At 42.4% G+C, this 13,564-nt stretch overlaps 1 protein-coding gene across 1 annotated transcript; it reads left to right on the top strand.

Annotated features, from left to right (window-relative positions):
• The first annotated feature begins 626 nt into the window (after nucleotides 1-626).
• LOC148881118 (uncharacterized) lies at nucleotides 627-13,100 on the top strand. Its single transcript, XM_088978074.1, has 2 exons — nucleotides 627-1,342; nucleotides 13,031-13,100. Exons 1-2 carry the CDS (start codon nucleotides 627-629, stop codon nucleotides 13,098-13,100), a joined length of 786 nt encoding a protein of 261 aa, XP_088834200.1.
• The last annotated feature ends 464 nt before the right edge of the window (nucleotides 13,101-13,564 follow it).

The raw sequence follows: 13,564 nt of genomic DNA, 5'->3' as shown, positions 1-13,564 counted from the left end.
TTGTATTGTTATAAGGTTATGCCTTTCGGACTAAAAAACGTCGAGGCAAACTTTCAATGACTTATCAACAAACTTTTTGAGTTGTTGATCGACGATAAGGTTGAGTGTTATGTAGACGACATGGTCGTCAAAACCTGATTTTTAGACTGTTTAATAAGTGACTTGCTGTGTGTTTTTGAAATCCTGTGCAAGTATAATATGAAGTTGAATCCTAGTAAGTGTGTCTTTGGTGTCACCTCGGGTAAATAACTGGATTACATATTTAACCAGCATGGAATCGAGGCAAACCCCAAAAAAGTCAAGGCTATCCTAGAGATGAAGCCACCTCGCAAGTTGAAAGAGGTTCAAAGGTTGAATGGCTGCATGTCTGCCTTAAGCCACTTCATGTCCAAGTCGGCAGATCACTGCCTCCCTTTTTTAAGGCAATAAAGAAAAGTAAAGACTTCGAATGGACTAAAGAGTGCCAGCTCACCTTCGACGAGCTAAAGAAGTACCTAGTTAGTATCCCGGTTCTGACCCGACCTGAGGAGGATGATATTTTAAAGTTGTACCTCTCCGCAAGTGATGAGGTGTTCAGCTCGGTACTAATAAAAGAAGTAGATCGGGTCTAATGACCTATCTACTACATGAGTAAAGTTTTGCAGGATGCAGAAACCAGGTACCTAGAGATCGAGAAGCTGGTATACGCACTGGTCATGGCAGCTCAGAAGCTTCAACTGTATTTCCAAGCCCACACTATCGTAGTCCTCACAAACAAGCCTCTGAGAGAAGTCTTACTCAAGCCTGAGGTATCTGGAAGACTTACGAAGTGGGCTATCGAACTCAGCGAATATGACCTCCAATACGAGCCTCGGATGGCAATTAAGGCCCAAGCCTTAGTCGATTTCATAGCAGAGTGTACCTTCAACACCGCAAGCCCCAAACTAACAGAGATCGGACACAAAGAAGAGGCCTCAACCAGTATGGCACTAATCCCGATCAAAGCAAGGCCAACATGGGATGAGGAACCTTGGATCCTTCATGTGGACGGGTCGTCCAACCTACAAGGAAGCAGAGCCGGCACCATACTACACGGACCAAGCGGGGTGAAACTAGAATATGCATTTCAGTTCGAGTTCACGGCGTCCAACAACGAAGCTAAGTACGAGGCACTACTAGACAGACTCACACTAGCAAAAGAAGTACAAGCAAAGCACGTCGTCATCTGCAGTGATTCCCAGCTCGTGACCAATCAGGTTACTGGAGACTACGAAGCCCGTGATCCTGCCATGGCCGCCTATTTGGCCAAAACCAAAGAAATCCGGCAACGCTTTCGATCTTATTTTATCAGGCAAATTCCAAGGTCTGAGAACGCTGAGGCCGATACATGTCCCGGTTAGCCAGCAAGAGCAACAACACCATGAGGACCGTACACATAGAGAACCTGCTTCGACCTAGCATTCTCAGGGGGACGGAAGAGGTCGCTCCTGTTACACAAACTGAACCAAGCTGGATCAACCCGCTCGTGAGCTACCTACTTCACAGGACCCGACCAGCAGATCGCAGCGTAGCCAGGCGGATAGAACGACAAGCAACCAAGTATGTCATGATAGGCGGACGATTGTATCAAAGATCCTACATGCTCCCCTACTTGCGTTGTTTGTGACTATCAGAAGCTGAGCTCATTCTCCATGACACCCATGGAGGCCTATGCGGCGGACACTGAAGGGATAGGATATCCATCACATGGACGCCCAAAGATTGCGGAATAAGGGGCGAATTTCAAAAAACTTTCTCTCCCTTCAACTGGGAATTGCATTCCCTATTTAGAAAATCATATTTTCAAAGATCATTCTTGAACCATAAACTGAACCAGATCTGAACCAAAAGGAGTAGGGAGGGATTATACCTGATACGGAGAAACAGTATCTCCCAATGGAGGTGTTCATGCCCAAGGAAGGACCCAAAATCTATTCCCACTGAATATGGTGTAGTGCAGGATGGAGCAGAATCAACAGTGTTCTTCCAAAAGAACTTGACCCTTTGCAAGAATCAATAGGATGGCTTGTGAATACAGCTCCAATCAATCTTTTCCCAAAAGATTGAGATCAAGATCAAATCTTGATTTCTCCCAAGAACTGGAGATCGAACTGCTGGAGGTGGCGGCTGTAGGAAGGAGGCGGCAAGCGAGTATTCGCAGGGTGCAGAATTCTCTCTTCTTGTGATTTCATATCTGAAGACAAGAGTGTTAGACAATTTTGTATGCCCTTACCTTCAATCAAAATGATGTACTTTATGAGTTTATTGTAAATGAATAAAAGTGTATATTTGATTCATGTTCCCTTGGTATGTTTCTGTGTAATACACTTAAACTGGACACTTAATGGGACTCGTGTTAGTTTAGAATGTTCACAGCCAGTGGGTCGGTCTGGGGAGACCAATCCTGACAAGGCTGACACTATGGTGCCACCAAGTCGGTTGGGGTGGCCTGTCTCAGCTGCCAGGGTGAGACCCTAGGCACATACAGTGTAGGAATAATTGAATCTTTGAACTGGACCAGATTTTCAGTATTGCCCTGGACATTGGAGATTGATGGGCAAAACTGGAAAGTTACACCCCGACCCCTACTCGATTATGATACTACACTAGGTGTCGGATTGGGTTGTCTTTGATATACCTATCAGTGAGATCCTTAACGGGGGTCAAAACCTGGGTATGTTGGGACACTCTAAGAATTCATCTGAGTGGGTGATCATAGTGACAAGATCAGCCCCTTTGTTAGACAAAGGTAACGATCGGGGATGCACTCTCACTAAAGGTAATCAAGACTACCGGCAGTAGATTTCAAACGTTGAGATCTGTTTTGAAAAATTTATTTTATATGAAATATAAAAGTATATATATGGTTTCGAAATGTTTGCAAGAAGGTTTTAATTCCCGGTATCCATATAAGCAGAGAGTGCAACACTATTCCTTGCAGCCGAGGGAGAGGTCCTCTCTTGTTGGGCAATGTATGATCATTATGGGCTGAGAGGTTAAGTATAAGACCATTGAGGATAATACCTGATGGGCTAATCTTGCATCTGCCCACAGTTCTTGGGTGTTACAAGGTGGCTTGGCCCAGGGACCACTTAGGGTAAGTGTTGGGCCCATAGAGCCCATGAGATGGGTTTCAGGGGATGCACTGTCTATAACAGTGTGTATTCGGCCAGGCCTTGTAACAAAGGCTGGGCTGAACCCATGTGGCTGATGTGTAGATCGATGTTTGGGTCCCACGCCATATAAGGAAGCCCAACTGGGCAGCAGTTTGGAAGGCAAAGTGAATACATAACCTTAAATGGGCCTTAAGCTCATTCGAACTGGGCTGATTTAATTAGCCATTTAAAGGGGCGAATTCTGAGATGGATCAGCTGATAGGATTGGGCCCTAACCCTATCCACTTAGAGAGTCCAAGATTTAGATCTTGAAGCCTCCTAATTAGATTAGGAGATGCTGATCTGATCTGCAAATAAGATAAGGCTTATCCCTTATCACTTAAAGGGACTTCTAATCCATATATGATTTGGGTTAGCAACTCCTAATGGGATTAGGAGCTGATCCCTTTGAAATTATAAAAGGAGGAAGGGGGCGGCAGCCTTTTGACATGCAAACTACACATTCCTATCTTCAGAGTTGAAATTACAAGAAGAGAGAATTCTGCACCATGCAAATACTCTCTTGCCGCCACCTTCCTACAGCCGCCGCCTCCAATAGTTCGATCTCCAGTTCTTGGGAGAAATCAAGATTTGATCTTGATACCAATCTTTTGGAGAAAAGATTGGTTGAAGCTATATTCACACGCCATCTAACTGATTCTTGCGAAGGGTCAAGTTCTTTTGGAAGAACACTGCTGATTCTACTCCACCCTGCACTGTGCCATCTTCAGTGGGAGCAGATTTTGGATCCTTCCTTGGGCGTGAACACCTCCATTGGGAGATATTGCTTCTCTGTATCAGGTATAATCCCTCCCTACTCCTTTTGGTTCAGATCTGGTTCAGTTTATGGTTCAAGAATAATCCTTGAAAATATGATTTTCTAAATAGGGAATTCGATTCCCAGTTAAAGGGAGAGAAAAATTTTTGAAATTTGCCCCTTTATTCCGCATTCTTTGGGCATCCATGTGATGGATATCCTATCCCTTCAAAGAATATAATGGTTGCTTTTCTAAAGGCTGCCGCCCCCTCCTTTTATAATCTTAAAGGGATCAGCTCCTAATCCCATTAGGAGTTGCTGATCCAAATCATATTTGGAACAGAAGTCCCTTTAAGCGATAAGGAATAACCCTTATCTTATCTATACATCAGATCAGCCATCTCCTAATCTAATTCAGAGGCCTCCAAATCTAAATCTTATTTAGATCTTGGACTTTCTAAGTGGATAGGGTCTGGGCCCAATCCTATCAGCTGATCCATCTCAGAATTCGCCCCTTTAAATGACTAATCAAATCAGCCCAGTTCGAAATGGGCTTAAGGCCCATTTAAGGTTATGTATTCACTTAGCCTTCCAAACTGCTGCCCAGTTGGGCTTCCTTGTATGGCGTGGGACCCAAACATCGATCTACATATCAGTCACATGGGTTCAGCCAGCCTTTGTTACAAGGCCTGGCCGAATACACTGTTATGGACAGTGCACCCCCTAAAACCCATCTCATGGGCTCTATGGGCCCAACACTTACCCTAAGTGGTCCCTGGGCCAAGCCACCTTGTAACACCCAGGAACTGTGGACAGATGCAAGATTATCCCATCAGGTATTATCCTCAATGGTCTTACATTTAACCTCTCAGCCCATAATGATCACACACTGCCTAACAAGAGAGGACCTCTCCCTCGGCTGCAAGGAACAGTGTTGCACTCTCTGCTTATATGGATCCCGGGAATTAAAACATTTTGCAAATCATTTCGAAACCATAATATATATACTTTTATATCTCATATAAAATATTTTGCAAAACAAATCTCAACGATTGAAAACGGTTGCCGGCAATCTTGGTTTCCGTTAGTGAGAGTGCATCCCCAATCATTACCTTCGTCCAACAAAGGGGCTGATCCTGTCACTATGATCATCCACTCAGATGAAATTCAGACTGTCCCAACATACCCAGGTGTTGACCCCTACTAAGGATCTCACTAATCGGTACATCAAAGATAGCCCAATCTGACACCTAGTGTAGTATCATAATCGAGTCTAGGGGTCGGGTGTAACTTTCTAGTTTTGCCCATCAATCTCTAGGACAATACTGGAAATCTGGTCCAGTTCAAAGATTCAATTAATCCTACACTGTATGTGCCTAGGGTCTCACCCTGGCAGCTGAGACAAGCCACCCCAATCAACTTGGTGGCACCACAGTGTTAGCCTTATCAGGATAGGTCTCCCTAGACTGACCCACTAGCTGTGAACATTCTAAACTAACACGAGTCTCATCAAGTGTCCAGTTTAAGGGTATTACACATAAACATACCAAGGGAACATGAATCAAATATGCACTTTTATTCATTTACAATAAACTCATAAAGTACATCATCTTGATTGAAGCTAAGGGCATACAATACTGTCTAACAGCTCCCATTTGCACTTAGGTCCAATCAGGTACTAGCCATGGTCCCATGCTTTCCACGTGTTTCTCAAACACTTTCAGTGATAGTGGCTTCGTCAATGGGTCTGCTACATTTTCTACTGATGCTACCTTCTAAATCAGGATGTCCCCTCTACCAACAATCTCCCAAAGTACGTGGTACTTCCTCTCGATGTGCTTCGACTTCGAGTGGGCTCGTGGCTCATTTGCTTGAGCAATAGCTCCATTGTTGTCACACAACAATGGGATGGGTGATGTGTTGGACGGAACTACTCCCAACTCGTGAACGAACTTCTTCATCCACATGGCTTCTTTGGCAACCTCACTTGCGGCAATGTACAAATAGGCAACCACGAACTTCTTCATCCACATGGCTGCTTTTCCAGCAAACAGCACACAATCCTATCGTGAAAACATATCCAGATGAAGACTTTCTATCATCTGGATCCGACTGGAAATCGGCATCTGTATACCCTTGGATCTGTAGTGAGCTACCATCGAATAATAGATAAAACTCGTTTGTCCTTCGAAGGTACTTAAGTATGTTTTTCACAACAGTCCAGTGCTCCTGCCCTGGGTTGGCATGAAATCTGCTTACTACACTCACTGCCTGAGCAATGTCAGGACGAGTGCACAGCATCGCATGCATGATGCTTTCTACGTTAGAGGCATAAGGAACGTCTTTCATGCCATCAATCTCCTCAGAAGTCTTGGGAGACATCTTTTTGGAGAGAGTGACTCCGTGCCTGAAAGGAACATTTCATTTCTTGGAGTTTTCCATGCTGTATCTTTTGACTATTTTGTCAATGTAGGCAGATTGGGATAATCCTATTATCCGCTTCGATCTATCTCTATAGAGTCGAAGACCTAGTATATAGGAGGCTTATCCACGATCTTTCATGGAGAATTTCTATGAAAGCCATACTTTCACTGTAGTTAACATTCATACATCATTTCCAATGAGTAGAATGTCATCTACATACAGAACCAAGAAGGTAACATTATCTCCACTGTACTTCCTATAAACACAGGGTTCATCCGGGTTTTGATCGAAGTCAAACGATTTGACAGCAGAGTCAAAATGGATGTTCCAACTTCTAGAAGCTTGCTTAAATCCATAAATGGATCTATTAAATTTAAATACCATGTTTTCCTAACCTGCAGCAATAAAGCCTTGCGACAGCTGCATATAGATATCTTCAGTAAGATCTCCATTCAGGAATGCAGTTTTGACATCCATTTGCCAAATCTCGTAGTTATGGTATGCTGCTACAACTAGCAGGATACTAATGGATTTAAGCATGGCCACAGGCGAAAAGGTTTCCTCATAATCTATGTTCCATTTCCATTTATTCATCTCTGAGAATAGTTATTATCCCCTAGTTTAGTTTAGGTCAAACCAAAGTGGCTCCCACTGACTTTCATAAAGTCAGATTTCAGTGGGCCTTAATCGGCTAGGGTTCCACACGTAACCTCTTGATGAGATGTGGGACCCACCACTGAGGGAGGTCATCCAATGACCAAAAGAGACACCATGGCAATGATGTGCGTTCAGCCATGGTGTGCGCAAGAGCCACTGTCGAATGAGCATGGGCCAAGCACTTATGGCCCATGTACGCAGCACAACACACATCCATACATCTCATGCAGGGATAAATTAATCCAAACAATTAATTATCTATAAGGCCCATTGGAAGCCCATTTTAAATCCATAATATTAACCATTAATATTATCTAGGTATATGAGCTGGATTAGGGTTACCCAGTTCGGCCCATATAGCTTTATCCTTTGAAGTGGGCTTTTGGCAGTTTTAACTATTTAAATCTAGGCCTTTACAGGTTGGGCCGAATTAACCATTTAATTAAATATCAATCCTTAGGCCCATTAATGGGAAAATTAGGGCTGACTTTCAGCTTGATTAAACCCTAGATTTGGTCCAAATAGTTTGAACCAATCTTGGTTCGAATGGGTCTAGGGTTTGATCTTTAATTAAATCTTTAATTCAAGAAAATAATCTGAAATTAAATACTGATAAAAGAAAATCAAGAATCAGTCAATCAGGGCTATTCGCACAATCCATCCTGCAAAACAAAGGTTAGATCATAGATTGCAGTTTCACAAACTGCAAATCGCAGATTCTATGACTCCCATCTGCGAAATCTTCTTCTTTGCGAAATCTCCCTTTTTGCGCCGCCATCTTCGATCCAGAAATAAAAATAAATAGAAATCCTATTTCTATTAATAATTACATTAGATCGAATGCCTAGTACATTGAGTCTAAAAATAAAAAAAAATAATTATTTACAGACCAAATGTAATAAATAAATCAATAAACTGCAAATCTTGCAGTTTTCCCTGCGCAAACCAAGAATTCGATCTCCTCTTGTACAAACAGCCCATAAATCAAGAAAATCATAAAGAACTATTCTAAACAATAATCAAATTTATATAAAATTAATTTCAGATTATTTACCCATCAATTTAGGGAACAAATTTCCCAAAACCCATATCTGCGCAAATTGGGTAGAACGCCTTTTGCCATTTTGCGCAGGTTCAGATCTGAAACAAAATGGTTCAAGATTTGAACCATGGCTCTGATACCACTGAAGGGATAGGATATCCATCACATGGATGCCCAAAGATTGTGGAATAAGGGACGAATTTCAAAAATTTTTCTCTCCCTTCAATTGGGAATCGCATTCCCTATTTAGAAAATCATATTTTCAATGATCATTCTTGAACCATAAACTAAACCAGATCTGAATCAAAAGGAGTAGGGAGGGATTATACCTGATACGGAGAAATAGTATCTCCCAATGGAGGTGTTCACGCCCAAGGAATGATTCAAAATCTGCTCCCACTGAAAATGGCACGGTGCAGGATGGAGCAGAATCAACAGTGTTCTTCCAAAAGAACTTGACCCTTCGCAAGAATCAACAGGATGGCTTGTGAATACAGCTCCAATCAATCTTTTACCAAAGGATTGAGATCAAGATCAAATCTTGATTTCTCCCAAGAACTGGAGATCGAATTGCTGGAGGTGGCGGCTGCAGGAAGGAGGCGGCAAGAGAGTATTCGCAGGGTGCAGAATTCTCTCTTCTTGTGATTTCATATTTGAAGACAAGAGTGTTCTAGTTGCTTTTATAAAGGCTGCCGCCCCCTCCTCCTTTTATAATCTTAAAGGAATCATCTCCTAAGCCCATTAGGAGTTGCTGATCCAAATCATATTTGGATCAGAAGTCCCTTTAAGTGATAAGGGATAACCCTTGTCTTATCTATAGATCAAATCAGCAATCTCCTAATCTAATTAGGAGGCCTCCATATCTAAATCTTATTTAAATCTTGGACTCTCTAAGTTGATAGGGTCTGGGCCCAATCCTATCAGCTGATCCATCTCAGAATTCGCCCCTTTAAGTGACTAATCAAATAAGCCCAGTTCGAAATGGGCTTAAGGCCCATTTAAGGTTATGTATTCAATTAGCCTTCCAAACTACTGCCCAATTGGGCTTCCTTGTATGGCGTGGGACCCAAACATCGATCTACACATCAGCCACATGGGTTCAGCCCAGCCTTTGTTACAAGGCCTGGCCGAATACACACTGTTATAGACAGTGCATCCCCTGAAACCCATCTCATGGGCTCTATGGGCCCAACACTTACCCTAAGTGGTCCCTGGGCCAAGCCACCTTGTAACACCCAGGAACTGTGGGCAGATGCAAGATTATCCCATCAGGTATTATCCTCAATGGTCTTACACTTAACCTCTCAACCCATAATGATCACACACTGCCCGACAAGAGATGACTTCTCCCTCGGCTGCAAGGAACAGTGTTGCACTCTCTGTTTATATGGATACCGGGAATTAAAACCTTTTGCAAATCATTTCAAAACCATAATATATATACTTTTATATCTCATATAAAATATTTTGCAAAAAAAAATTCAACGGTTGAAATCGGCTGCCGGCAGTCTTGGTTTCCATTAGTGAAAGTGCATCCCCGATCATTACATTTGTCCGACAAAGGGACTGATCTTGCCACTACAATCACCCACTCAGATGAATTCTCAAACTGTCCCAACATACCCAGGTTTTGACCCGCTAAGGATCTCACTAATTGGTATATCAAAGACAGCCCAATCCGACACCTAGTGTAGTATCATAATCGAGTCTAGGGGTCCGGTGTAACTTTTCAGTTTTGCCCATCAATCTCCAAGGTCCAGGGCAATATTGGAAATCTGGTCCAGTTCAAAGATTCAATTAATCTTACGCTGTATATGCCTAGGGTTTCACCCTGGCAGTTGAGACAGGCCACCCCAACCGACTTGGTGGCATCACAGTGTTAGCCTTATCAGGATAGGTCTCCCCAGACCGACCCACTAGCTGTGAACATTCTAAACTAACACGAGTCTCATCAAGTGTCCAATTTAAGGGTATTACACAGAAACATACCAAGGGAACATGAATCAAATATGCGCATTTATTCATTTACAATAAACTCATAAAGTACATCATCTTGATTAAAGCTAAGGGCATACAAAACTGTTTAACAGCTCTCACTTGCACTTAGGTCCAATCAGGTGCTAGCCGGAGTCCCATGTTTTCCACGTGTTTCTCAAACACTTTCTGTGATAGTGGCTTCGTCCATGGGTCTGCTACATTTTCCTTTGACGCTACCTTCTGAATCAAGATGTCCCCTCTACCAACAATCTCCCGCAGTACGTGGTACTTCCTCTCGATGTGCTTCGACTTCGAGTGGGCTCGTGGCTCCTTAGCCTAAGCAATAGCTCCATTGTTGTCACACAACAATGGGTTGGGTGATGTGTTGGACGGAACTACTCCCAACTCGTGAACGAACTTCTTCATCCACACAGCTTCTTTGGCAGCCTCACTTGCGGCAATGTACTTGGCCTCGGTCGTGGAGTCTGTAATGGACCCCTGTTTGCTTTTTTTCCAGCAAACAGCACACGATCCTATCGTGAAAACATATCCAAATGTAGACTTTCTATCATCTGGATTCGACTGGAAATCGGCATCTATATACCCTTGGATCTGTAGTGAGCTACCATCAAATACTAGACAAAACTCTTTGGTCCTTCGAAGGTACTTAAGTATGTTTTTCACAGTAGTCCAGTGCTCCTGCCCTGGGTTGGCCTGAAATCTGCTTACTACACTTACTGCCTGAGCAATGTCAGGACGAGTGCACAGCATGGCATACATGATGTTTCCTACAGCAGAGGCATAGGGAACGTCTTTCATTCCATCAATCTCCTCAAAAGTCTTGGGAAACATCTTTTTGGAGAGAGTGACTCCGCGCCTGAAAGGAACATTTCCTTTCTTGGAGTTTTTCATGCTATATCTTTTGACTATTTTGTCAATGTAGGCAGATTGGGATAATCCTATTATCCGCTTTGATCTATCTCTATAGAGTCGAAGACCCAGTATATAGGAGGCTTCTCCAAGATCTTTCATGGAGAATTGCTGTGAAAGCCATACTTTCACCGTAGTTAACATTCCTACTGTGAATCTGAGGCCGACATTTTGGTTGTAAGCTTCACAACCAAAATCTGAGGCCGACATGTCGAAGATAGAGGTTCTTTAGCTAAAGATATTAGTGAAAGGAAATCTAAGGAATTGGTTATGGAAAGTCGAGGTGTCCTCGATAGCTCCAAGACTAAAGGTTTCGAGCAAATGGTGAAGTTTCGCTCAAACCAACCTCCCTATTTAAAGGAAAATGTACGGTCCATATTCAATTGATCCAATGGCCACAGCCCACTAACCTCGGGAGACGAAACGACCCCAAGAGATAGGTTTGGTTCGATTATCGACTCCGGCTCAAGGATGCACCAAACCGGACCCCCCCCATGTTGTCTCATGCACGACCTAAATCAGTCAACCCCGGTGCCCATCCTACGTACGGGCCTATGACGGATCACATCAACGCCTGTATAGGGCACATGCAATGCATGCGTGTAGCCTACACTCGTACGAGCCATGGTCACAAACCTTTGTCCTAGAATTATCCTTTATTGACGTGAAGCATGAATGGAGGAGCAGTCACACAACCGCTTAGAAGAGATCTGCATTTGAGGCCAACGCCTCCACGCAAATCTACCATACTTTCTTCAGCCAAAGCCGCAGCCTTGACACAATCTGCCAACCGACCTCAGTCACTATAGTCTCTAGAGTGGGGGTGCAAATGATGTAGAAATATTTGGCCAACCTGCGGATCTTGACATGTGGCATCGGTCAGATGCATCCTGGCCATCCATCATCAACCACTACCAACCGCCGTCGCCTGCTCCCAACTGCCCCACTTCTAAGGCAACTCTTGTTATAAAAGAGGCTTCTACATTGAGGTAAAGACACACAGACTTAAACTCTAAATTTCCTCATTTGCTTGGTCTAACCCTCACAATTCTCAGCTAACTTGATCGTCAGAGCCTATATCCTTGGAGTAACTCCTGGGGCCTTTAACATCTTCTAAACAAGTTGGGCCCATCAACCTCTGACACCAAAAATTACTTTATTGCCCTCACTCTTTATTTGGCAGCAACATAGGCAAAATACCCGAAAGTGTGTAAACCTCAAATTCATGACCTAAGCCTTGCTGGTATAGTCTGAGCTAGGCTACGCCTTTCCCAGCCCCGCGTTGATATGTAGGCCTTTCAGAACCTTGATAAGAAATATATATTATTAGTAATTTATTTTACAGTCTGATCTGATTTCTGAAATTCAGAATTGAAATTGTACTGAAACTATAAACAAAATTTTAAAATTTTCTGGGCTACTAGACGAATTCAGTTTGGTTCTGTTGGAAATGGTGGTTTGGACAATATTATTGAACACACTTGACGTTACTGCATGACGGAAGTATTTAAGTAATTCATCCAATGAGACCGGTCGAGATATCACAATAAATAATACCCTTTGTTTAATTAGGTATGGTAGAAATGAATATAAAATCATTTATAATGAATACAACGTGGATTGAAGAGTTTTGTTTATCTCATAAACAAGGGCTTCCGTTGGTTCTCCTTAGATTGACACGTGGTTGTTAATAGGACAAACTTTACGATGGTTAATATTCTTATATCTTCATCTCCTTGGTAGCTCTTTTACACATTGATACATAGTAAGCACCACGCCAAGAAAGCAATTATTAATTAGTGATGAGAAATGTCACCCCACCAATCGATATGTTTAAAAAGAACTATTAAAAAACGTGTGGGTGATAGAGATCAGTTTACAGGACCTCGATCATTATTTTGTTTTTACAATATTCATTTGAAAATATTACGTACTGCCACATGTTCAGGCAAATGGACTTCTTTTCTGTTGTATATATGGACGACAAAATAAACTAAAACAAATTAAAATTTGGGTGTAACTTGACCTCAACGGATTAATTAATCTCATTTTACATGCTCCTTTTATTAGGTACAGTAGTAGTGATCACAGATATACAGTAAGTGAGGTCCAAAGCATCTTTCAGAAATGGGGAAATTAAAGCTAACTGCTAGCTCATTAGAAGGCGACAATTACAAATAAAATAATGATTTTAAACATGGAAAGATACATTACAATTTCATATAAACGTACGGTACTCAGGCTTGGCCTAAACTACATTTGGGGTAGGTGTTAACTCAGAATTGATACTAATTTATGGGTGGGTATTAATACCTAGGGTGAGGGTAATTGATCTTTTGAAATATTGTAGATCTCCAGTAAAAATCAGATTCTGCAATGGGCCTGTCCGTATTTTCCCACTTTCCTTTTCCAGTTCGGCTTCTGTCATGGCGGCACCATTCGAGCAGCCCCTCGCAACCAATCTTACACTGAGAATATCTCCCATAAAATAAATAAGTATAGAGATATTCTCAATGTAAGGCTGTAAAGGTTGTTGGAATGGGCTTTGCCCAAATCGAAGTCGGACTCTTCTTTTTCATCTTTACCCTTTGTCTCTTTTCCTCA

This window comes from Nelumbo lutea, chromosome 1 (assembly GCF_056320005.1).
Source record: "Nelumbo lutea isolate HS-2025 chromosome 1, American lotus-T2T, whole genome shotgun sequence".
Lineage (NCBI taxonomy): Eukaryota > Viridiplantae > Streptophyta > Magnoliopsida > Proteales > Nelumbonaceae > Nelumbo > Nelumbo lutea.
The sequence above is the reverse complement of the archived record's forward strand: the minus strand, read 5'-3'. Positions and strand labels throughout refer to the sequence as shown.